The sequence below is a fragment of the Sander lucioperca genome, chromosome 16, assembly GCF_008315115.2.
Source record: "Sander lucioperca isolate FBNREF2018 chromosome 16, SLUC_FBN_1.2, whole genome shotgun sequence".
Lineage (NCBI taxonomy): Eukaryota > Metazoa > Chordata > Actinopteri > Perciformes > Percidae > Sander > Sander lucioperca.
In genome coordinates, this window is record NC_050188.1 from 26,227,424 (window position 1) to 26,254,999 (window position 27,576).

General features: G+C 41.2%; 1 protein-coding gene and 1 long non-coding RNA gene across 7 annotated transcripts in view; one reads left to right on the forward strand and one right to left on the reverse strand.

Moving 5' to 3' along the window:
* Positions 1-26,748, reverse strand: part of si:dkey-222b8.1 (uncharacterized protein LOC560317 homolog) — a 54,217-nt gene extending 27,469 nt beyond the window's left edge. For 4 of the 6 annotated variants that reach the window (XM_031278942.2, XM_031278944.2, XM_031278943.2 and 1 more), the window contains exons 1-2: positions 25,570-26,748; positions 2,384-2,459 (exon numbers count right to left, since the gene is read on the reverse strand). In XM_031278942.2, coding sequence (XP_031134802.1) covers positions 2,384-2,459; positions 25,570-25,573 — 80 coding nt within the window. In that variant the 5' untranslated portion in view covers positions 25,574-26,748. The remainder of the gene's footprint in view (positions 1-2,383; positions 2,460-25,569) is intronic. The other 2 variants (XM_031278946.2, XM_031278945.2) reach the window with 1 other exon arrangement.
* LOC116035688 lies at positions 1,438-17,807 on the forward strand. The gene is made up of 3 exons (XR_004101429.2): positions 1,438-1,449; positions 15,794-15,798; positions 17,628-17,807. It is a non-coding gene; the product is annotated as an uncharacterized LOC116035688 (long non-coding RNA).
* Positions 26,749-27,576: the final 828 nt, after the last annotated feature.

Below are 27,576 nucleotides of genomic sequence, written 5' to 3' on the forward strand. Positions count from 1 at the left end.
GATCCTACGCACTGTTTTCTATATGATACCCCTGGTGTGGACAAAAGAAATGGTTGTGGGTGTTTACATTGGTCATTTACATTTAAAAAGGTGGTACATCTAGTTCTTTAAGTAAATTGTAGCACACTACAGTCAACTCTAAATAACATGTAATTTCCCACAATAATGTGGCTACTGAAAATGCTGCGTGGCTAGTAACTGCTAGTAGTAACTAGAAAACCACTAGCCACAGCAGAATCTCTCACTGCTAGAAATCTTCTGTCAAAACCTGGAACTAGACATCAACCTCCACACAACTAAGATTATGATATTGCACAAAAAAGCCAGATCACAGAAATCCAAATACTTTAACATACAATGGAATACAACTACTTGAACATAATCCTCAGTGAATCTGGGAGGTTTGGCAAAGCAATACATTCTCTCACAGATACGGCACGGAGGGCCTGCTATAGCATGAGGAAATCTCTCAAATAAAATGGCTAAAATTACTCAGTAACGCTATTCAACCCATCCTCATGTATGGACGTGTGGAGCCCTCTAATGAACCAGTGGCAGACATCTTGGGACACAACCCCCACTGAAAAATGTCACCTACATTTCTGCAAGGACATCCTCAAGGTTCACAGAAACAGCCTAAACCACACAAGTAGAGCAAAACTGGGGGAATTTCCGTCCACCTCTCCACATGATTAAAAGAGCGATCCAGTTCCAGCTGATCCTGAATCCTACCATCACACAGCCTTTATAAGCAACAGCATCTTCCAATAGAAAGAACCTCTGAGAATCATGAAAGAAACCTCCCAACTCAAAAAACCAAGAGCTCCATCAGCCCTCCAAAACAAGGAAACAAATCCAGATACATTAAATACAGGCAAAATTAAACCAAATCCATCACCAAATTAGAATAGTATCCTTTATTGATGTTGTCTTTTATCTCTTTAGCACAATACCTTATCAGCTTTAAAAAAAAAACATATTAACAATATCCATACTCAGAATGACCTTCCTAGACCAGGTTACAGCACCAGAGATAACGTGATGAACTGATGAAACCACAATTTATACATTCAGCCACACACTATGTAACACTCTGCCACCATATTACAGAAAACAACTTCATTAGAATTATTCAGGTTGTATTTTATTGTTAGCTAACTCTAAATGTGATAATTATGTTAATCAGTTATCTATTTATCTGTTTAAGACAATGCGCTGTGATGTGATTAGATGTAATGAGATGTGATTCATCCTGGAGCCTTTTCTGTTCACTCAGCAGTGGCTTTTTACCATATTAGGTTAGGGGTATTATTTTAACATTGTGACCGTTGTTACTGTTATATTGCTCTATGAAAACTGCGGTTCATATTGTTGTTAGAAGTTTGATGAAGTTTGATGAATATATTATTACAGTTGATATGATTAGAAAAGGCTGATAAAGTTGCAAATGTATTTTAAATGCAGTCAGAAATGGAAGGGCAATAAATCAAGTCCTATACACGTGGGTTTCTATAGTGGTTCTAACAACGGCAGACTGGTCACAGACCAATACATCTTTCATTATTTTAGTTCATTTACTTCTTTTTGTATTCTTTAACAATAACAAAATCATGTATATTACTCTACCATGATGTGCATTTTATTTGGCATTCTTAGCACACAGTTTGTGTTTTCTCCAGTGACCTGAGACAACTATCAGATTTTCATTTGAATGTAAACACGTTCCACCAAAACAAGTTCCTTCCTGAGACTATTTAGCAGAGGCACCGTGGCTCTGTCGCACTTAGCACCGCCCACGATGATTGTGATTGGTTTAAAGAAATGCCAATAAACCAGAGCAGGTTTTTCTCCCATCCAGGAATGCTGTGTTGACTAGCCAGACCTTCCTCCGTAGCGCTGTGGAGGAAGGATTTAAATTTAACCATATGGCCTTAGCAATAAATAAGCCTTTCTTTAATCTTTAATTTTTTTTAGTTATTTTTTGTTATTTAAGATAAAATACTATTTCAGTTGCACTTTTGATAAGAGGACACATCTGCTGTTTCTCACAGTTTATATAAATAAAGGAATATTTTTTAATATTATTATATTGTGTAAAGAATGCACAATGCATATTTTCCATTTTAGCATCAGTAAATCTGTGATTGACCTTGCGGTCTGTTGAAGAAAGCCACGAACATGCATCTATCCAAATTACTTCCTCCTGGCTTGACCTAGTCGCACCTCCTTAGCCTGGCTTGGCCGTCGTGAAACACAGATAGCTAGGATGCACTGACTACACTAGGTCAAGCCTCGCTTTATCGGTTGTCCTGGATTTATGAATTATACTTTTGTAAAATAGCCCCCAGGTATTGCTGTCATACATGTTTGCTGTCTTGCTTACCTGGTATTAAGTTGGTCAGCCAATGAATGACCAGAAAGTTCACTGGCATCATGATGTCCCAGCTCTGAATCAGTCCCTGTTAGTAGAGTGGGGAGACCAGGAATTAGTGGAGGAAGTTCAGTGTGAAAACAGTTATTAGAGATTATCAGTGGTAGAAGAAGTATTAGGTCCTTTACTAAAGTCAAAGTTGTAATATCACAGTAATAATAATAATAATAATAATAATAATAATAATATGTTTCTATTTTGTGATCGACACATTGAAAAAAGATTAAGCAGCAGACTTTTAGTCTCTGGTACAGGTAAAGCACCAAAACCACTGACTATTACAATTTCCTATATTGCAAAGTGATAAATATATTTGGTTATATACAGTACCAGTCAAACATTTGGACACACTTTCTCATAAGTAAATGGGAAAGTGTGTCCAAACTTTTGACTGGTACTATATCCAGTGTTTCCCACACATAGACTCATTTGTGGCAGTGCGCCACACAATCAACACCGGCCGCCACATATTGCGTTTCGTTATTTTTTTTTTTTTTTTTTAACGCTATTTAAAACACACAGCGTATTCGTTCAGCTGCATTTCCTTTCCCTGCTCTCCTCCGTCTCTCTGTCACTCACGCGTCTCTCACACATAGGCTACACACACACACACACACACACACACACACACACACACACACACACACACACACACACACACACACACACACACACACAGCCCCTCCCTTCCGTGCCCACAGCTTCTGTATCCATCAAAACGAGAGAAGACAGCTGGCGAAATTCACAAGTTCAAGAAAGGTTGGTATCTCGTGAACACCTTTACACAATCACACATTAAAAAGTGCTATAAAAATATTTTATATTCTGAATACAATGTTGTCAGTGTGTTAATGTTGGAGTCCCGAGCTGACTCTTAGTAAACAAGTGATTGCGCCTACTTTAGAAAGTTAACTAGTCGTAAGTTTGTGGTAAAATGCAGTTGGGTTGTCGAGGTCAAAACACAATATGTAGCAGCTATGAATCAAATAAACTTATTATAAATAATGTTATGTCATTTTTTTACTCTTACACTGAATGTTTGCTGCTTCAATCCAGATGAGTATTGAAAAGTATTTTCGGCGACTGAAAAAGGCCCGTGTTGAGGATGAGGACCAGCCTGAACCAGAGGTATCAGTCTGAAACAGAGCTCAACAGTCCCACCAGTGGAATTAGTTATGTTATTAATCTGTTTACAATATTTTCAGGCTTCAACCAGTGCTGCTCAAGCAGAAAGACATGGTCACTGGGAGAGAAAGAGAGAGATTCGTTATGCATTGAAGAAAGAGTAGGAGAGGAGGACAGCATCCAACAGTGTGTCCTCCTCAGTTTTTGATACTTGATTGTTACAAAAATAACTGACACGGGGCGGACCCCCCCCCCACGCCACAAACTGCTTTCTAATCTGTGGGAAACACTGATATATATACAGTATATACTGTTATGCTATATGCAATATTTTTTTGTTGTACTCCCCAACATTATGTGTAAAATTGGTGGGTTGTCCCTTTAAATGTACATTTGTATTATCATCTCAAGCTACTGAAGTCATCAAAAGTAATAGTACTTGCTATGGCCCTTAACCAGTCATTAACTGCATGGTTATGTACATCAGAGGGCTTTTTAAAAAAACCTAGCTAGCAGATTAAGCCAGTATTTTTCCAGTTATCCTGGCTTCATTTAGCCATGACTCGGTTTCTCAGTGGCACCTAAGTTACCATGGAGATTTACTCTGTGTTGCTAGTCTGGTCCAGACCAGGCAACAGCCAGGCTTGGTTAATCCTGGTGTTTTTCTGTCCAGGGGCCTGTTTCACAAAAGCAGAATATATAAATCCAGGATAACTGATAAAGCGAGGCTTGACCTAGTCTAATCTGAGCATCCTGGCTTGCTGCGTTTCACGAAGGCCAAGCCAGGCTGAGGAGGAGAGACTAGGTCGAGCCAGGCTGAAGTAATTCAGATAGATGAGCGTCCACGGCTTTCCTCAAAAGACCGCGAGGTCGATCACAGATTTCCTGATGCCAAAATGGAGAATATGCATTGTTCATACTTTATCAGAATCAGAATCAGAATCAGAAAGGGCTTTATTGCCAAGTACGTTGCACATACGAGGAATTTGTCATGGTGTTGTTGGAGCATGTCACACATACAAATATAAGAAGGATAAAAAGATATAAACAATATAAGTATAAACATATACACACAGTACGTATTAATAACGATAAAATACATTTAAATAAGTAGTAAAATAAGTTAAACAGTAGTGAAAAGGGACACTACAGCAGAGTAGGTACAGTGGCATGAGGAGCCAGAGGTGGGGTGTGGAGAGAGTCAGGATGGATTCCGAGCCTTGTTTAGAAGGCTAGTGGCGGAGGGGAAAAAACTGTTTGTGTGACGTGAGGTTTTGGTCCTAATGGACCTCATCCTCCTGCCAGAGGGGAGTGGCTCAAAGAGCTTGTGTCCGGGGTGGGAGGGGTCCCACCCCGGACAGAGTATGGTCCCCCCATACAGAGTGAGCAGCAGCTTCTTGTGGAAGTATGATGATGTGAAACACATTATTTGTATAAAAAGAAAAGAAACACAGCCACTGTAATGAAACAGAGAGAGAAAGCGAAGCAGACGATCACGGACCGACTGAATGAGTAAGCAGACTAAATATATACATTAACTGACCACTGCTCTGAACTGGAGCCGTCATAATCATTCCATTCAAGGATTAGGCTACTAATCATTTGCACAAATTAACAGTTGTACTCTTTGCCTTAAAAGTAAGCAGAAGATAATGTTACACAGGAAATTTACCATGAAGATCAATTTTCTACAACACTAGAGTATGATGCATAAATATCTCTTTCGCTCTGTTTCTCCCTCTCTCTCATGGGCTAAAATATAAATTTCTTAAGTCATAGTAACTTCAACTGCTTGCTTTTAATGCAAAGTGTACAACTGTTGGTTTTTGCAGATGACAGTGACTCATTGAATGGTTTCAGTTAAGAGCAGTAGTTCATACATGTATATTTTTAGACTATCATTCAGTCGGTCCGCTATTATCTGCCACGCTTTTTCTCATGTTTTTTTTATTTTTTATAGAGGATGAGTTTCCTTCTCTAAATATTATATGCCTTGCTCCCTTGTATATATGAACATAGAAAATAAAGACACTGAATAAATGTGACTCTAAAATCTAGAAACTATGGGTGCCCAGATAGCTCAGTTGGTAAAACGGGCGCCCATATATAGAGGTTTACTCCTCAATGCCGTGGTCCCGGGTTCAACTCCGACCTGCGGTCCTTTGCTGCATGTCATTCCCCCTCTCTCTCCCCTTTCATGTCTTCTGCTGTCCTGTCAAAATAAAGGCTGAAAATGCCCAAAAAAAACAATCTTTTAAAATCTAGAAACTATAAAGATAATTAAGTGATAAATTCCATGCACACTGTAAACATGAATGGAACAGAGTATATTCATCAGTTATTCCCTGGTCAGGAGCAGGCTAGCTGTTAGCCTGGCTGTTAGCCTGGTCAGGAGCAGGCTAGCTGTTAGCCTGGCTGTTAGCCTGGCTGTTAGCCTGGTCGGGAGCAGGCTAGCTGTTAGCCTGGCTGTTAGCCTGGTCAGGAGCAGGCTAGCTGCACAGAATAAATCTCCATGGTGATTTATGTGCCTCCACTTTCGTGAAACCGAGTCAAGGCTTAAATCATCCAGGATAACTGATGAATCCCTGCTTAATCCCTTATCTTGGTTTTGTGAAACAGGCCCCAGGTACATATTGCTGTTCAGTTAAGTACTGTTATTATTTTAACATTGTGACCATTATTTTTACATACTATTATATTGCGTTTATGAAGACTGCTGTTCATATTGTTGTTAGAAGTTTGATGAATATGTTATGGCAGATGTTAAAATGATTAGAAATGGCTGATGAAGTCAGTGATAAGGGCAATATGTTAAGTTCTATATACACGTGCATTTCTAAAATTGGCAGCAATGGCAGACTAGTCAGAGACCAATACGTCATTAATTATTTTAGTTGATTTATTTCTTTTTTATATATTCTTTAACAATCAAGGATTATGTATGTTACTCTTTCCAGTTTCTCTCGCTGTTTTCTTTCAGCGGCTTTTACAAATAAAGTGGTTCACTTCATCATACTTCCATGATGAGCTGCTGCTCACTCTGTTAATTATGCACAACGTTTCTTCATTTCAGCATCAGTAAATATGGGATCCACTTCGCGGTCTGTTAAAGAAAGCTGTGAACGTGCTTCAATCCAAAATACTTAATCCTGGCTTGACCTAGTCTCTCCTCCTCAGCCTGGCTTGGCCGTCATGAAATGCACAAAGCCAGGATGCACCGATTAGACTAGGTCAAGTCTCGCTTTATCAGTTATCCTGGATTTATATATTCTGCTTTTGTGAAACAGACTCCTGATCTCATCACCCTGCAGACTCATCCATGACCAGTTTGTTTATTATTTTACTGCAGTTGTACGGACTTCTGAGAAACTCAAAAAGCTTCACGTCGTACAATGGCCTATAATCCCATGGACTGAGGACGAGAGCAAATCATTTCACTTTGATGAAACCGGAGGACACAGTTGAGGAGCTAAATCAAATGGAAGAGGAGCCACTAAGAATTAGGGATCTACAATTTATTGGCTAGGCCTATCATATACATAGAATCTAGCCGATGTTAGTCATTTTTTATGCATCGGCTTCGGTCCGATGAGCAAAACTGGCCCAATTTCAAAAATTGGTGAATATTTCCGTCTAGCTGCCGTTGTGTGTCAGGGCGACGCTGGTGTGTGTGTGTGTGTGTGTGTGTGTGTTTTTGGCCTCACAGAGTTTGAGACACATTGACACAACACAGGATTTATATGCTGAAGACGAAGCAATGTCCGCGGTCTGGGTGTTTTCCATGGTGAAAAAAAAGACAGGAATTACAGTATGCAATACTCACAAGGTCAAAATAATGAGACGAGGATGCCGTGTCAAATACTTCAACACCACCAATTTCATTGCTTATATGGAAAATCGCCATCCAGAAGTTCACAAACAATATCAGGAGCAAGCTACTAGCAAGCTGCCTAAATGCAAAAAGTGGCAGCTGCAGCCCACACGTTATCGAGCATAGACATATATATGTAGATACCACATTGGCCACTTCTGTTCATTCAAACAATACGTCAACGTCAATTCTTCTTCTTCTTAAATTAAACACACACATACAGCAAACATCTCCTCAATATCTGCTAGCTGCCTGTCCCCTGAACACACTGTAAAAAACATCTCCTCACTATCTGCTAGCTGCCTGTCCCCTGAACACACTGGTCTCTGTAGACAGCCCAGGCTCCACAAACGGCAACAAAAACAAACTGGCCAACCTGGGGCCTGTTTCACAAAACCAAAATAAGGGATTAAGCAGGGATTTATCAGTTATCCTGAATGAATTTAGCCTTGACTCGGTTTCACGAAAGCGGCGGCACATAAATCACCATGGAGATTTATTCTGTGCAGCTAGCCTGCTACCAACCAGGCTAACAGCCAGGCTAACAGCTAGCCTGCTCCCGACCAGGCTAACAGCCAGGATTTATTAATCCTGGGTAGGCCTGTCACGATAACAAATTTTGCTGGACGATAAATTGTCCCAGAAATTATTGCGATAAACGATAATATTGTCGTTCTGAGACCATTTTCATCTAATATAATGACAATGACATAATAATGCAGGTACACCTTTTCAAAGATCAATAAACTTTTATTTCTAAAGAATATTTAACACTGGAACTGGAAGACATTTTAAATATCCATATGTCTTTGATCTCCTTTAGTATGTCGTCTGTCACGCTGTTTACAGTTGTGGAATTGCCGTTTGTGACACGTATGTTCTCCCAGGTAATTCATACTGGCTGTCAAATGTTTGCAGCATTAGTCGAGTGTTTGTGATAGACTACAGACTCTGTACTGCATTTAACAATTATTTATTAAACACTAAATATTAAATTTAAATAATACATTATATCTACCTATTTCTATGTGACTATCTGCCACATGGCGAGTAAATGTTTGTACCAAAATAGTTGTTTTTCAGTCTTCATTTTGGCGAAGGTGCAGCTATACTTTCTTCTGCTCCTCTGCAGGTCGGAGCTTCGCGGGGGGGGGGCAGGCCGACACACAGACACACACACACACACACACACACACACACACACACACACACACACACACACACACACACACGCACGCGCACAAACAGACGTCAGCCACCACGTCACTTCTGTTTACTGATAGCTAGTGTTTACCTCAGGCTAATTTATTAGCTAGTAAGTGGTGATTTTTGACAAGCAGGTAACGGAGTCTCAGTTCACCGTCCGGGAGCCTCTGACACACTGACAACTGTAGGCTTGTACCGGTTAATGTTCTGTGCATTGTCGGACACATACAGCAACTTTCCTGAAACCGCTTGCAAGACTGACAAGTCCACAGCGGCGTTTATGTCCGAGCCTGTCTCCACCGCCTCCAGCAGGTCGTCAACTGCGTGGTTTGGAATGAAAGGGAGAAAACCGGACGCCGAGTAACAAGGCGGATATCGCTCATATACGTCTTCTTTTCTTGACGGCGCCTTAACGGCAAAGTGCTGCGGGAAACCCCGCTCCAACTACTCTCTCTCTCTCTCTCTCTCTCTCTCTACCAAAGAGACTGGAGGACCACTCTCGGAGTGTTACGCTAAGGAACCGAGAGTGGTCCTCCAGTCTCTTTGGTAGAGAGAGAGAGAGAGAGAGAGAGAGAGAGAGAGAGAGAGAGAGAGAGAGAGAAGGAAAACAAACATGCAAATGGAAATTATCGCGGCCGGAAAAATTATCGAGCTAATTTTTTTATTGGTGCGATTAATTGATTTATTGACTATGGCGACAGGCCTAATCCTGGAGCCTTTTCTGATCACCCAGCAGTGGTTTTACCCTGTTGGTATCAGCCTGGATTAAAATACAACAGGTGCATAATGCTGTTCATTTAAGTACTGTTATTTAAAGTTGTGACCATTCTTTTTTTTTTTATAATTATTCATGTGTCATTGTTACTGTTATATTGCTGTATGAAGACTGCTGTTCATATTGTTGTTAGAAGTTTGATGAATATATTATGGCAGTTGTTGAGATAATTAGAAAAGACTGATAACATTTCAAATGTGTTTTAAATGAAGTCTGTTACTAAGGGCAACACATCATACAATGCTGTACATTTCTATGGTTGACCAATGCACCTTGAATTATTTTAGTTGATTATTTTTTTTAAATTCTTTAACAATAAGGATCATGTTTGTTCCTCTTCCATGTGCATTGTATTTGGCATTCTTAGCACACAGTGTGTGTTGTCCAGTAAACTGGGACTATAATTTGGGAGGATTGTACAATTTAAAGAACATATCCTAATTGTACAATCCTCCCAAATGATAGTCTTAGTTCACTGGACCAGTAACTATCTAGTGATGGAGGCTACTGTACATTCATGTAACAACAGGGAGAGGACATCTCAATGGTTTTTGACCTTATATTTAGCTGGGGGGGAAATAACTGATGAATATACTCTGTTCCATTCATGTTTACAGTGTGTATGGAATTTATCACTTAATTATCTTTATAGTTTCTAGATTTTAGAGTCCAATTTCTGTGTCCATATGTCCATATATACAAGGGAGCAAGGCATATAATATGTAGAGAAGGAAACTCGGCCTCTATAAAAAATTTAAAAAAAAACACGAGAAAAAGCGTGGAGCGGACAGACTGAATGATAGTCTAAAAATATACATGTATGAACTACTGCTCTTAACTGAAACCATTCAATGAGTCACTGTCATCTGCAAAAACGAACAGTTGTACACTTTGCATTAAAAGCAAGCAGTGGAAGTTAATATGACTTAGGAAATTTATATTTTAGCCCATGAGAGAGAGGGAGGAACAGAGTGAAAGAGATATTTAGTTTGTAAGTTTATTTGATTAGGATAATGCACATTAATCAACATTTCTGTAAATGCGCCAGTGTTAGCCAGTCGGCTAATTTTCAACTGTAGTCCTAATTACCTAGCATGCATGTATTTATGGTGGGAAGAAACCCACGCAAACACGGGGAGAACATGCAAACTCCACACAGAAAGGCCCACAACGACCTGGATTCGAACCCAGAACCTTCAAGCTGTGAGGCAGAAGTGGTAACCACTGAATTGATCTTCATGGTAAATTTCCTGTGTAACATTATCTTCTGCTTACTTTTAAGGCAAAGAGTACAACTGTTAATTTGTGCAAATGATTAGTAGCCTAATCCTTGAATGGAATGATTATGACGGCTCCAGTTCAGAGCAGTGGTCAGTTAATGTATATATTTAGGCTGCTTACTCATTCAGTCGGTCCGTGATCGTCTGCTTCGCTTTCTCTCTCCGTTTCATTACAGTGGCTGTGTTTCTTTTCTTTTTATACAAATAATGTGTTTCACATCATCATACTTCCACAAGAAGCTGCTGCTCACTCTGTATAAAGTATGAACAATGCATATTCTCCATTTTGGCATCATTAAATCTGTGATCGACCTCGCGGTCTTTTGAGGAAAGCCGTGGACGCTCATCTATCTGAATTACTTCAGCCTGGCTCCACCTAGTCTCTCCTCCTCAGCCTGGCTTGGCCTTCGTGAAACGCAGCAAGCCAGGATGCTCAGATTAGACTAGGTCAAGCCTCGCTTTATCAGTTATCCTGGATTTATATATTCTGCTTTTGTGAAACAGGCCCCTGCACCACGAAACATAAACAGTGTTCGGGATGAGGAGGAGGAAGGGGCGAGCTAGCCTCAGTTTTGTTTGACAATACGTCAACAAGAAGTGACGTCACCCAACATCGTTTAGAGCACCTTTAAGGCTACGAGGCTTTAAGCCTTAATATAAATTTCACCCCTGTACAGTTGTCCTGAAGGGTGAAATTAGCTATAGAAACCAAAACCGTTTTTGTACCAAGCTGTAAACATGTTTATTTCTGCTGTAAAGTTGGGATTTTTTAACATGGGGGATGACTTGCCTAAGGTGGCCACTCAAGGAACTGCAGTTCAGCAACAGAGCTGCCACTTGAATAACATTTTCACCATCTTACTGATACTGACTACATCTGAACATGTGTCATTATGTGATGTACTACAATAGTACATGCAATAATACCACATCTCCCCTTTTTAGAGAACAAATGGTAGACTGCCTTTGTCTTGTCAGACCTTGGAGGATTATTCTGCCTCTTTTGTTGAAAGGTCTGTCCCTATTTAAATCTTGTGAGTCCATACAGTGTAAACTCAGGCACTAGAGTAATACTTACAACAAAATACTGTGACATTCTGTATTACTCCTACGTGCTCAAAACTGAATCCCATTAACAACAACTTAATTTAACACTCTTTATTATTTCGCTTTTTACAGTTGACAGGTTGAGTCTTCCAGGTGGAACTATGGCTCTACCACATCTATGGCGCTTTTCCATCACATGGTACCTGCTCGACTCGCCTCGACTCTACTCAACTTTTTTGGTTTTCCATTACGAAAAAAAGTACCTGGTACCTGCTAACAGGTACTTTTTTAGTAACACCTCAGTCGAGGTTCCAAGTGAGCTGAGGCGAGCCGAAAAGGTGACGTGAAAGCGACAGACGGGGGTGTCCTGAACAAACCCACTATTTTTAAATAGTTTAGCCAGCTGTGTTTTTTTTTTGCTGCCTCCAGCTTCTTTAGAAACTAAATGTGTCTTCTGGCATCAACACACCTTCCACGTTCTGTGTGTGTGTCGTGTTAGGTCACGGCAGTTTACTGCGGTGCCGCTTGTTTTACAGTTCTGCAGAGGCTCCAGGCAGAGCTTTCGCCGTAGCCTACGTACACACACACACATGCTGGCACGATGCACACAAGTATAAACATCAGGCCACTTACATAGGCTACGGAGGAAGCTCTGCGTGGAGCCTCCACAGAACTGTAAAAACAGCTCAAGTGGCCTGATGTTATACTTGTGCGCTGGTGTGTGAGTCGAGTCAAGCAGGTACCATGTAATGGAAAAACGGCAATAGTTCTGAGTGTAGGAGTCTCTGCAGGTGAAAGTCGAAGTGTTCCTGCTCAGGAGATGGCTCTGACATTTGCTGTGTTGGAGGACCTCTGTCGCATGTAGGTGCATGTAGAGGTATCAGGTGATGGCGGTTGCTTCTCACCACCCCCTGAGGTAGATCTGGTGTTGGACCTTGGAGTTGAGTGCTTCTAAAGCACACTTCCTGAAGTCTTTGTGTCAGTTACCCATGCTCGTTCTCCAGGCGACAGGGCACTGAGAGCTTTGACACGATGACGCCAGCTGTGTCCACTCTGGAGAGATGTGGCTCTATAGGCAAGTAGAGCCAGGCAGGGGTCAGCTGCTTTTTTCAGAAAGTTTTTAGGTTTGGACTGCCCGCTCTGCTTCACCATTACTCTGCGGAAACATCGGGCTACTGGTCACATGTCTGAATCCATACAAGGCTACAAAGGAAGCAAAGGCTTGTCCAGAAAACTGTGCCCCGTTATCTGACATCAGAATCTCAGGAATGCCACGTCTGGCAAAAATCGACTTGAAATGAACAATAACATTAGCGGACCTGGTGTGAGATAACTGCAATCTCAATGTACCTGGAGAAATAATCGATGACAAGCAGGTAAGTTTTGCTCTCCAGGAGAAACAGGTCCGCTCCCAACTTTTGCCATGGTCTTTCTGGCCGTTCTGATGGCATGAGTGGCTATTTGTGACTTCTCCGCACCCTGGTGTCCTTTCGTGTTGTTTTGCTAGCACGTTGTTCCGCATCGCAGCAGGTACAACGAGCTTGACTGCATACGGTAGCATGCCTTGATGGTCTCCATCTCTATGCTGTCCACATGGATCAGTAAGCCAAAGGCAATGGTTGACTTCCCAAGCAAGGGCATGCTCAGGTTTTTGACCACATAGACTCTCCCCATAGTCTGCTTGGTTCCTCTCCTTAGCTGCAGTTTAGTGAACCCTGTCACATCCAGTGGATTCCATCCTGGACCATACAGAGGTTTCTCTGCTTTCTGGACAACAGGCTGTTGTGCGTCATTAAAAACAATCTGTAAAACAACAGTGACATCAGCTCCAGAGTCAAGTTTGAATGTGATAATCTTGTCCATTATGCCTATATCAACCGTCCATGGATCAGTATCAGATGGCACAGAGCCGAGAAAGAAGCCGCCTCTCTCTTTTTCTTCTTCTTCTTCAATATGCACAGCCTTACCTGCAAGGCACACACGCTGGTAGTGACCTATTTTTCCACAGGAACGGCACTTGTTAGCAGGACACTCCTGGGGTGTGCAGTGCCTCCACATTTGTAGCACTGAGAGCGTTTGGGCTGCATCACGATGGAGAGCCACCATCGTGATGCCTAGCCCCCCACCCTGTCAGACACACACTAATCCTAGTTGCGGGCGCTGGACGGGAAATTGACAACTGCGTCGGTCTTAAACTAGCAAAGACACTTGCGTGGGGCTTTATGGGGGTCCCTTATGTGGAAGCTACTTTTTCCCCCTTACGTGCAACCTATTTGTGAAAAAGACCATGGCTTTGAGAAGACTGGATTGGCTGTAGTGATACAGTCTCTCTCTCTCCCTGTCAGCATTAGCTCGCTCTACCTGGACTAGTAACGTATCAGCATGCGGTCAGGTCATGCTCTGCGCCTCGGCTTGGACACAACGATTTCGAGCGAGAGAGAAAATGCGTTAACGTGGAACACTACTGTGTGCGTGCATCAATAAGTAAGTCTGTCCTGTGGGTATGGACGATGTTATGCAGGATAGGTTAGCAACAGTAGGCTAATTCACGAGGGTGCTATTTTATGTGTGAGCTAATATTGGTTATTACTGTCGCTCTGTTAAAGGTAAACGTTCCACTGTACTGTCGTCGCAGATCACGGAGAACTGATTGAGTGTAGACTTCACGCCGCCGTAGTTAAGTGAAAGTGGGTCAAGTTGTAATTTACTGCCCAGCAGGCAGCAGCATAGCCATGTAATACTGTCCATTTACAGAGGGCATTTAGATGTATGTCTGACCGTTTCTATGTTAATATAGTAGTAAAAAAACTATTTATGTAAAGAGATATAGTAAAATAAATGTTTTACAGTAAAACAGTAAAACATCGTACTGCCAATTTAGGGGACATCGCCCAATCCTAATCTACAGTCTGATTTGCTGCTTGCTTGCGCATGTTAAATTGTGCACATTCATAAACGTTTTTTCTCACTTTGAACAACAACTGAAAGCCATCCCGCACTTTTGAGTACAGGCACAGATCTGCATCACTTAGCTTCAAGCTTCTCAACACATCGTGAGCTTCATCTCCCATAAAATATATCAAGGTATTCACCTGATTGTCTTCGGAGCTTGCTGCTAAATTGCTTGCTTGACAGAATCTCTCAAATCTGCGTGTCCACTTTGTCCACTCTTTTGGTTTGGAAAAATCAAAGGGCTCTGATGGCTGGATGCGAAACGACGCGCTGGGTGGTTTAGCCATTATGCTAGCTCCGTTCCCACTCTGCTCACCTCCACTTTCACTCATTTGTCTTGCTCACCGATCTCTCCTTTCCTCTTTCCTTCCAAGTAGACCTTCTTCCGTTTTCGGTTTAGTATAACAGCACTTCTGAAACCATGTCTCATTATTCATACGATAAAACAGCACGTTTAACATCTTGTGTAACTCTCCCAAATGTCCCCCTTTATCACAACTCCCATTCATATAGGTTCCTATTACATCAAGCTCCCGATTGATATAACTGACTACATCTGAATACATGTGTCTAGGGATGTCCAGATCCGATCACGTGATCGGATATCGGGCCCGATCACGTGGTTTCAGACTCGATCGGAATCGGACGTTACCTCCCGATCAGGACTCGGATATATATGTATATATATTCTCATTATTTTTTAACACTAGGGGTGTAACGGTACGCAAAAATCACGGTTCGGTACGTACAGTAAGGGAAAGAAATGCAAACATTAAACTGCAGGTTGTTTATTACTATAAACTTTTTTTAACAATTTGTTTACACTTTTTAAAACACTTTTTAATAAAATATAATAAATAAAATATATATAAAATAAAAAAAGAATAAGAAAACTACTGCTGCAAAGTTCTCCACTAAATAAAATACTCTCAGTCTCAAACCAATATCACATAATAAAATATAATGAAAAATATAAATAAATAACTATGGATTACAGTGCAGCATTACCAATCCCAGCTTGTCAACAACCGAGTACGGTCGTAGATCAGCTGCTATAAAAACACCAATTGCTTTCGTTATTGCGTTGGCCCGATCGGAATTACCAGCAAAGGTCTGTTTAAATGCCAACGGGAGCTGCGTTTGAATTACGGTCGTTTTTTTTCCTTGTAGTAGTGATGTTCACACTCGCGTGATGCCTTTTCAAGTGCGTTAACAAGTTTGAAGTGTTGCCAGAAACATACCCGATCATTACTGAGCAACGTCGGCACACTGTTTTCGTCTTATCGACTAGTCTTTGGTCTTATCAACTAGTCTTTGGTCTTATCGACTAGTCTTTGGTCTTATCGACTAGTCTTTGGTCTTATCGACTAGTCTTTGGTCTTATCGACTAGTCTTGTCCGTTGACGTATTTCACTGGGAAACCGAAGGTTCCCAAACAGGAGACCTTAATGATATGGGCGGCTCTTCAAGCTCCGGCTTGTCCGTCCTGTCTATGGGCTTGTCTGCATTGGCCATGGCGCTAGCTAGCGAGAGGCTGGGCTAAAGCGTGCCGTGTGTGATTTTTATTTTTTTCCCCAAACCACTTCAGCGGAAATCCCGCCCTGCAGTCGATTTCATTGGTTTAGGTTACAGTGACGGCGGGTAGGTTTAGAGATCAGTGTTTGGTGTCTGTACAGTGATTGACATATTGACATGACCAATGAAAACTTTAGAATCAGCTGCAGGGCGGGATTTGCGCTGAACGCGGAGACTTCCGCCACTTAATATGTTCGTGTGGAAACACGAAAATTGACCTATGTTCCGCACACAAAAGATTGCATTCGGTGCACATGCGCACCGTACCAAAAGCCCTGTACCGAAACGGTCCGGTACGAATACACGTACCGTTACACCCCTATTTAACACATCTATAGATATGCGGTGGCACAGAGTTAGACCCTTTTGACTCCACACAGAAACAGCAACTCGTGCGGCATGACATCACTTTGTTGCAGAGACGCTATTGGTTAAATGCCGGCAAAGTAGAACGCGGAAGCAGCTTGAAGCGGAAAGCGCGAGTATGTCTGCGGTCTGGAGGGATTAAAAAGTTGATGACAACAACATTGCCATAGCAAACTGTGAGATATGTAACAGAAGTGCTCTGTTTGTTAACAGAGTTGTTGAATGTTGAAATAAGGTGAATTAAATAAAAAAATAAGGAACATCCTGGATCTGTTTTTTTGCTCTTCTTTATTCTTTTTTTATATATTATAGAAGTATCGGATCGGGACTCGGTATCGGTAGATACTCAAAATCAAATGACTCGGACTCGAGGGCAAAAAAACCTGATCGGGACATCCCTACATGTGTCATTATGTGATGTACTACAATACATGCAATAATACCACACACGCTAGCATTAGTTTAATCTAGTATCAGGACAGTTACTTAACTTTATGTTAGCTTAAAAGGATTAACGTTATTCCTGTTGTAATATTAAATCTTTTGGTGTGTTGTATAGTTTTTTGTGTATGTAATAGATGTATAAAGTACAAAAAACACATTTCACTCCAAAAGGAGCTTTCTCTCCCACAGACAGCACTTTTTCTCAACTGCCTGAAACGCCTCGCCCACATGTTTGAAATTCTTCAATTAGTGATGTCACTGATTGAGAATGCCAACCCAGTTTTTTTATGTGCTGCCCATAGGTGCTGCCTGAGTAAGCACAGCCCGCCCAGCGGCTTTTTTTGAATTTAGTTGACCAATCACAACAGAGTGGGCCAGCTGACCAATCAGAATGGACTGGACTTTTTGGAAAGACAGGCCAAGAGCTCAGCATAGACAGTATATAGAATGGACCACCAGATCCCGTGTCTCTGGACGGAGACCAGTGAAGGATATTAGAAGCACTTTTCCGATGATGGCTGAGCGTTACTGAGCAGCCTCCAACTGAGCTTGAAGCATACCTGTCAAGTTTTGGATTTGAAAATAAGGGATATTTTCCGGCGCCCACCGCGAGCAGTCCCACCACCCCAACCAAGCTCCAGTATCCCTTACATTTTAAGACAGGTGTACAAGAAAGCTAAAATCACCACTTGATGCAGAATGCTGAAAACATTTACAATTTATAATATTGCTTGTCTTTACATTTACATTTTATTTTCATTCCACACATTCTTTTCATTTCATATTGCTTTTCTTTTACAGTTTTTCTTTTCATTTCACATAACTTTTCTTTACTCTTTTAGTGAGTTATTGTACACATTTGTTGCAGACTTTGCATTCTTTAAGACTGTTTTGGAAGGAGTGTATTTGTGGGCTGGGCCAGAGTGGTTAATTTTACATGAGAGTAGAGCGCAAACACTTCTGTTGTCTAACGTCATCCTATTCTCTGTAACAATCTGTCGTACCACGCTAAACACCCTTTCTGAACTCATCATCTGACCTCACACACTAACCTCGCGACAACTGCCCCCTATGCACCTGTAGTAGGCTACTGCAGGTGGCAGTTATCGCGAGGCTAGTGACAGAGCTCAGATTGGGAATGTTTTTTTTTTTTTTTACTCCGCCCGGGCCCAGGGTATTATTATTTTTTAATAACGCAAGTTAAAATACAGGAGATTTACAGGAAAATACTAATACGGGAGGACGGCGGGAAAGAAGGGTAAAATACGGGACTTTCCCGGCCAAAACGGGATACTTGACAGGTATGGCTTGAAGACGTAAATGTGACGTGAGCAACCTGTCTGAAAGTTGGAAGTCTTCTGGTAGCTGTGCCAAGAGAAATCTCAATCATTCCCAATCTAGCAGAGACGGAGAGCGTAGGTATATGTAAGGAGATAACATAGACACAGGCTAATTATTGATCACTAAAATGATAGTTAACATTAGTAATTAAACTTAAACAGCTAATGGAAGTCCAAACTGCCTGAGAGCTTCTCCTGTACTATACGGTAATTCCTCTACTATGAGACAGTAAGTCTCGTGGTTATGACCCAATCGTTAGCCTATTTTTATAAAAACGTCTGCTACGGAGCCATAACGTGAGCTACAAGGTAATGGAGCCTTTTATACATTGTCGTGTTTCTTTAGAAATAAACAATGGACAAATAGAGTCTTTAAACTCTTCAGATGTAGTTTTTGTCGCAGTTTTGCCGACCGGATACGGCAAAAGTTTAATCTATCAACTAGCATTGCTCTGGTTGGCTATGAGTGCAGAGGGAATTTGAAAGACAACCGTTTATCCCGCCCCTCGGATTGAGCCCAGCCAATGGTGAGTTCCCAGACCCAACATCTGGATGTGGGTCTGGCTTGTCAGGCTAGGGAAAACCCTGATTAGTCATAAAACCTAAACAGGGTGTTTTGTTTTATGATCCTTAGTTTTTGTTTATGATCCAAACTTGTTCACAGATGTGAGTTAAACTGGACATTCATTAAGTTATACACTCGCTACATGTTCTAAAAGAACCATGAAAATGAAGCATAGCATATGTTCTGACAGGTCACGGAGTCAACCTTGGCTATTACCTCAGTTCATAGCTGACAGTTCCTAAGACAGCATACCAGCTGATGGCTCAGCTGATTCCCTCTTTTGATTTCCAAATAGTCTATTTATTTATTTTTTCCCAGCCTACCTTGCTGCATCTCTGCTAGTGCTTGCAACCCACCTCCACCCCAGCTCCTCCTTTTAAATTTATGTTGTCTGACTTAATCAATGTCGTGTCTCTGTCATTGATGCTGCTCTGTTCTCTCCCCTATAGGGATCCTGCCCTGCTGCTCTCCCAGCTTAAGGCTTTCCATGTATGCACATGGAAGGGCAGGGAGGTGTGCCTCATGCTTTCCACATATGCACGTGGAAGGCCCCAGAACAGAGCCATTCCGCCAAATACAAACTGCAGATGAATGAATTTTTTGGACCAAGTGGTCCTGACTGAACTAACACTTGTTAACAACACATGTTTTTTATGGGGGCCCTGTAACTTGTTGAGAGAAAACAATGTGGTAAATGAATGATTTATGGGATGATGTTATTTTAAGTAAGGACAAAATATGATAGAAACTTCTTTTAAACAGATCATATCGTCATTGGTCAATATTATTATATACTGTATAATTCCGGCCAATTTTTACGTTAATTTTGATCGCTATAGCTACGCGAGTACTTAAAACGAAAAAAAAAACCCCAACCCAAATCAGTGCAGGCTACACGGAGTAGCTTCAGCTACGTGTACTAGTGTCCCCTGAGCTAAAACGGCAGTTGTCAAGTTGAAAACGCATCTTGTTGACACGTAAGGGCCCTGTTCATGTGGCACAGACATATTAATTGCATTTTGCGTCTGTTAAGAGGCACAAAGGCACTCTAAAACTTGCCCCAACAACTGCTGTTTTAGCTCAGGGGACGCTTGTAGTACGTAGCTGCAGCTACTCCATGTAGCCTGCACTGATTCAGGTCGGGGTTTTTTCTATCGAAAGTACTCGCGTAGCTATAGCGATCAAGATTAACGTAAAAATTCTCCTTTAACCTACATCCTGGACAATATACCTGCCCATTGCACACATTATATATCCCAAACTTTCTGCACATCCCTAAACATTTTTGCACATTCTGTACTAAACCATTCAGCCTATTTTTTCTTAATGTGAAACAGCTATTTTGTATATATTTGTCTCTGTATATGTTGTTAATTTCATATTAATGCTTAATGTCTTTATGTTTATGTATGCACCAACCACCAAACACTGGCTGTGTGGTGATGCTTGGCTCCAGAGCAGCGGGCTGTGGGTCCAGAAGACTACATGTAAATCATGCTCTCCTTCCCCCTCCACCTAAACCCCTCCACGCCCCATCAAAACAGTGACAGAAAGTTGGAAAAAAAACTTTTTGCCACTATTATTTATTATATATTTTTTTAAATAATATTTAAATGAAGAAATGAATGTTTAAGTATTATTGTTCTTTTTTTACACACCGTGGTATTGACTTTGGTATCGAGTATAGTCTACTTTTGGTGGTATCGGTACCAACTACTAGATTTTTGGTATCGTGACCTACTTGTAAGTGTTAAGGCCCTGACACACCAAGCCACTACACCATAGGATAGAAACACACACAAAATGAACACATACTATTGAAGATGAAGTACTCGAGAGTAATTGCCACAATATTTAGGCCCCGAGCACAGCAGAAAGTGTGAGGAACCCAGGGTTTTTCCTGACCCAGAATGGGCGTCAAAGACAAAGACATTTCCTGCATTCTGATACATTTTTAGGCATCAATTTATATGAAAACGTTTTAAACAACTTTATACTTTATTTATAAAAAAACTATTTAAATTTTAATTTAAAATTTAAAATTTAAATTTCTGGTGGCAGGTAACAATTAAAAATATAAAATAGAATAGAATAGAATACAGTAAGGGGTCTTATTGAAACTATCAATAAAATTGAATTGAAATTGAATTGAATTGCTATGAATACAAAACGTTATGAAGTGTAATGTTTTCTATTTTGAAATACGTCTTCTGTCCACTATGTGGTATGAGCTTATCAGGTAGTCAGGTCAATGCCAATAAAGTGGTTGCAACTGGTTTTCATGCCTACTCCCGTACCGTTCCCATCAGGTGTTAAAACCAACTGTATGAAAACACGGAACTGAAATACTATTTAACATGACTGAGACGTTTTTAACTGGTTGTGAAAGCATCAGCTCCTCGCTGCACCGCCGGTCCCCAGCAGCATGATCACCAGGAGAGTTCGGTACAGCTGACTCTGCAAACGGGGATCCCTTTAGTGCTAGCTTCACAGCGGAGAGCTCAGATTATCGGCCGTCGGACAGTCTGGCGAGGTCGGTGACTCGAGTCTGTTCGGTGTGTTCCGTCTTCCTTCATTTGGGCCAATTTGACATGTTGAATCGGAAGGCGGGCAGTCTGATAAAATGTTTTCAGAAACACGTTTCAGTGAACTATATTAGTACAATATGAGATCATATTCTGAACAAGCCACCATTATGCTCAGTTGTAAAGTCCGGGAGCAGCCAGACCCACGTGACGCGTTTGTCCAATCAGCTGCCGGTTTTCATTTTTTGGACAATACAGATTAGCGCCGCCTGCTGTTATGGAGACGTATTACGTCTCGCACACACACAGAACGTACGCTCAAGTCGGCGTCGCTTCGGTGTGTTCCGAGACACTTTTTTGATCAACTCGGGGAGGTTTCTGCCGAAGGTTGGCCGTCAGATTGGTGTGTCAGAGCCTTAAGCTAACTTATCAGAGCCAGCCGCATGTGTAAAATGTAGCAGCTGTGGATGAGAGGGAGGCAGGCTGCTGAAAATCAGACGTTTTGGAGCTTGTGATTTTCCTTTGGCGCTGGCTATAAACCTCTTTGGGGGGTGCCAAAGCTTTCTCTATGCAGGAAAAACCCTGGGAACCTATTGTTCTTGTAAAGATTAGGTTGGGACAAAGTTCCTTTGATGTTCACGAAATTAAGTGGAAGCATTGCTCTCATCTCTAGGAATATATTAAAAAAGAATTTTGCCTTACAGTTATCTTGGAATCTGTGCGTTCATTTTCATTTTACAAACAAGTTTGAGGACTTTAGGATGCACAAAAACTCAAAAATGTTTGCACCCATGTTCAAACTAGCAATTATTTCAATTGATATCACGTTTTTTTGGGCGTAGCACATCGGCTCTATAGGGCCCCCACAATTACTTTAAGCCTTTGTTTAGTGGGCTCCATAGTGCCCCCTAATGCGTGGAAGGCTTTAATTTAGTATAATATACATATATATATATACCTATAAGTATAGTACCGCCCAACCAGCAGTCAGCCGTTATGAATTTTATGTGTTTTTCATGTATTTTATGCAAATAATTTCGAACTCCTCCTAGGTAGTTTATTGGATCCATTTCCTATTTGGTTGGTATAATCATCCGACTAATGTGACCCTAAATTGCAAAGAAATAGTCGATAGCTCAAACGATGATGTCATAGGTCATGTGAGAACATGCCATTTTTAGGCACTTTATATGTATGGAACTTTTTAAAACTCCTCTTAGAAAACTCAACAGATCCTTCTCAAATTGGATCAGCAGCATGTCAAGACTTTCACGATGCCAAATTGCAAAGCCTTTGTACTAACATTAAACAGTGTTGCTGTTGTGAGGTGGACAATTTGCATGTTTCGCCATGACACAGGAAGCTGTTGTAACTTGACTTTATGTAGTCCAATCTGCCCCAAATTTCATATGCTGGATAAGAGTACTGGCCTGAAGACATCTACATGCCCATATTTAGTCACAGCGCCAACAGGAAGTCAGCCTTAATTGACAAAGATCATCCGATTTACATGAAATTTACATGTTGTGGTCTACATGTTGAATTGAATTACACAAGATATACAACATCAGGAATAATTAGTTTGTGTTCTCTAGTGCCACATAGTGGACAGAAGACGTGTTTCAAATTTTGCCATGCTTCATTTCCAGTGCCACGCACTCCACCTAGGAAACAATGTCTATCTCTTGAGCGCAGGGTCAGATAGTTAGGAAATCCACAGCTGCACCAACGCGCAGGTAGCCCGCAAGGGCCCGTTCATCACTGTCATTCTGATAAAGTAGCTACCGTTTCCCCCATACGTTTTCTTGATTCAATTTGTGGTAGCTAGCTAGTTGACCAGTTAGCGAGCCAGCAAGCTAACATTAGCCAGCAGCTAAAACCACAATGTCACAATATATTTACGTCAGTGTCACGTCTTGGATGTTATCAGCACCAGGGGAAAAAGGGTTTGTTGTAACGTTACTCAACACCGCTGAGAGACTTACTTCGCAGCTGGGGCTGGCCGCCAAGTATCTCCGGTGCTGAGCCGCGGCCCCGGAGATACCGGCCGAGTATAAGCCTACATCAATAGGATGGCTGCCGGGTGTTGCTTTCGGACTCTCCCCACCTACACCTTTTGTCCACGGGACAGTCAGCATTTGTGGGTCAAACGTAACTGTAAAGAAGACCGCTAAATTTCAGCACAACAGACTCTGACGCCTGGGGCGATATGGTCTGTTTCCCCGACGGAACATAAAACCTTCTGTTACTGCCGTTAGCATCGTTATCACCCGGTGCTGGAGTTTGTGCTGGCTGGGTTCAGACTGCTGTAAGTTTATAAGAGTGGCTGGCTGCTGGCTAACTGTGGATGTGTCGTGTCCCCGGGGCTGTTGTCCGTTCTCATCCCGACTGAACTAGTCCCTTAGCGGTGGGGAGTGAGGCAGAAAAAACAGGGTGGGATAGCTGGCTAAATTAGCAATAGATCTATACAGCTAACGTTAACGCTAGCTGGCGAACTTAATCGTGGGTTAGCCCAGTGCTGTTTAACGGTAACTTTACCTTGATCAAAACAATTATACTTAAAATAACTTCATGAACGTGTTGAACATGCTTTAACCTTATAACGTTAACGTTCCCCACCGAACATTAGCATGAGCTAACGCTAACGTTACTTGTCAACGTAGCACATTACGTTAAGCTGGATCAATCGATATTAAAATGTATCAATAAATAAGATCTCTGCTGTATTACTGTGTTGTAAGTGGCATGTAATTAATGACAAAATGATGCTGTGTGGCAGAACGCAAGCTGTATAACAGTTACTGAGTGTTATTCTTTCTGTGAGATTGTATGATATACGATTACTCTGAACGTATCATCTGGTGCCGTGTTTTGACGGGAGTTAGAGGAACCAGAGGGGTCAAAGGTTATATGACGCCACTGACAGGCGCCTAAAGGAAACGGGCCGTGTCATTAAAATAAAATAACAGCTTTCTCTGGGTTTGAACATTGTTGGAAACATTTAGGATAGTGTAAGAACAAATCTCAACAAAATATATAACATAGGTCGTTTTTAGACATTTTAATGCAGAAATGTTACATATTGTACCTTAAAAAACGTTTAGCCTAGCTAAAGACGAAAGTAAAAAGTGCAATATTACATCTGAAATGTAGTATAAGTATAATGCACCATAAAATTAAAATAGTTGAGTGCTTCAAAACGGTAGAGTACAGTATGTGAATACATGTACTTAATAACCTTTGGAGATTACAGCCTAACATACATGTAACATACATGCATCTCATTTGAACATTGCAGCTCTCTGTAAGTTGTTTTAATACTGATACTGTATTATCATTTACAACCAAACACACTGCACAGGGACATCAATTAATGGTAAGTAGGGTGTCCTGCAACATGGCTATTTATTAAAGCTTTATATCTCATACAGCATATAAGAAGCCTATATGCTGACAGTCACAGGTAACTGTTGCTGCATTCACACACACACACACACACCTCCCGTCCATGTATCTTACTAAACATAGGCTACTGTTTATAATACTGGCCGAACGTCTAAAACCAATTTGAGGGCCCCACAATTCAAATGAAAACTTCCAACAGTGTGATCCGTCGGAAGAACCGAGCCTATGTGCGTATACACCCTGAGCAGTGCCCAGGCCATTCACTGCAGTTCACTGACATCCCAGACTGGTTAACATGCTTATCGCACATCCCTAACCCTTGATCTCAACATGTTCAAGACCCAGCTAATTTAATAAATAAATACATATAAGACATAACTTCTATTTATAGAACTAATTTATCTGACTGCCTAAAGTTTAACGAATACAATGAAATAAGGTAGGCTATAGAAAAAGCAGAATAGGCTATACAGTACAATGTCGGCCAGTATAAGCGGCAACGTTATCACTGAAAGACTGAGACAGCAGAACAGCATTTGAAGCAGGTTACAGTAAGCAACAATTTAGCAAGCTAATGTGACTGACTTCCCCCTCACATTTCGGTTATCCTGGTTGGCGAGAGCAGGAGAAAGCAAAGATGGAGATAAATAGTTTGTACTTACACATCAGCCAGAGTGGAGAGAAGAAGTTGGACAGAAAGATCGCTGTTGTACTCGGATAGCTGTTCGTATTGTATGTGTTGACTAGGGCTGCTATCTGTGTTAATACTCCTTTGTATTACCTATGGATTGCTCTGCGTTTACAGGGCGAATGTTTAATAAATGCCTGTAATGTAACGAACTAGTGTTTATTTCTCATACGTTGTACAGCGCTAGCTTGATGTTTCTCGGTTGTTTTATCCTTTTATCAGCCCTACTGTCTCCTCGTGCATCCTGTCTGTTCCCCTCGCGCACGCCACAATAACAATAGAGGGGAGACGTCGTGCGCGTCAGTGTCTCGACATGCTGCAGCCAATGGGCGGCCAGGTCTCACAGGGACTACTGCTTTCGGCCAATCACGTAGTAGTTCTCACAGCAGGGCCGCGAGCCAGGGTCTGTCTGGTTCGTCAGATTGACAGGTCCGCGAGACTGTTTTTTTAAGGTGGCGCCGCTGAGATTACCACCCCAACACACACTCTCTCACACACACACACACACACACACACACACACACACACACACACACACACACACACACGCACACACACACACGCGGACTGCAACTGTTATTTGAGCAACACTCCACTTTTCAATGGTCAGAGTTAACATGCGAAAACTATGCCTTCTTCAGTGTTTTCCCCACTAGTACACAGTTTCTCAACCTTTTCTTGGCTGTGACCCCTCATCCTCAATCCAAGTGTTAAGGAAAGAAATGCATTAGTTCAGTGCATAACTTCATCATCATTTTACTATTTTATGTTCAAAAATCTAAAGCCTAAATATATTTGACAAATCTCCCAAATGACGTCAAATGGCGCCATGTGGTGTCCCAGTACACCAGACTGTGATAAAGTATAGTATGTGCTTATATGGTCCCCAGGCGATGATTCCTCTACTGCAACTGTCAATAAATATGTCCCTTGACTAACACGTTGAACCAGGATATTTTAAAGACTAATGGTTTTCCATGAAATGTGGATATCCATGGTTTTCAAAGAGTCAAAACTTTGCAGACAAGGTATAATATAATGGCTGGATGGGACCTTTATATTTTACGGGTCCATTATTTTGATATACTTCAAATGAATGCTAAGCTAGAGTTACCTAAAATCTTTTAGTCAGTTCACAGCAGGCCATCTGAACTTGTCTGGAATTTGCTTTACAAAAATAAATAAATAAGTAATTAAGTATTTACTTGGGTTTAAATAAAGCCGTTCATTTAAAGTGCTCATATGATGCTCATTTTCAGGTTCATAATTGTATTTAGAGGTTATATCAGAATAGGTTTACATGGTTTAATTTTCAAAAAACACCATATTTTTGTTGTACTGAACATTGCTGCAGCTCCTCTTTTCACCCTGTGTTGAGCTCTCTGTTTTAGCTACAGAGTGAGGCATCACACTTCTGTTCCATCTTTGTTGGGAGTCGCACATGCTCAGTACCTAGGTAAGGACAGGAAAAAGCCAAAAAGCAAAATATGAGCACTTTAAGTAAACTTTGAACATTTAACAAGTGCTAAACTCAACACAACTGATCAGACTAAAAAATAACTGTTGAATAATTGTATCTGTTTTACCTAAAATAAGCCCGAAATTACTTAAATTCGTAAGTATAGGTATGGTCTGCAACCATAAAATTAAGCGTTACTGGCCAGATTGCTATAAAATTTCTAGGCACATTCATGCTCACTTTCTATTTGAATGGTCCTATGGCCTTTCCTCTAGTGCTACCATCTGGAAAGCATTGATTGTAAGGTGCTGAACAATTAAATCATCAGTATGTTTTAAATTTTGTCCAACACCTTCATGTTGGGGGTGCAATAAATATTACAGCCTTTGCCTTCATCAGCGTGTTGACAAATTATTATGTAAGAAACAGTTATGCAGCTCAAAAATGTGAGAAAATGACATTCTTTAGAAACAGCAATGCATATCATACATAAGCTGAAAAGCACAAGTAATATGTAAGCAT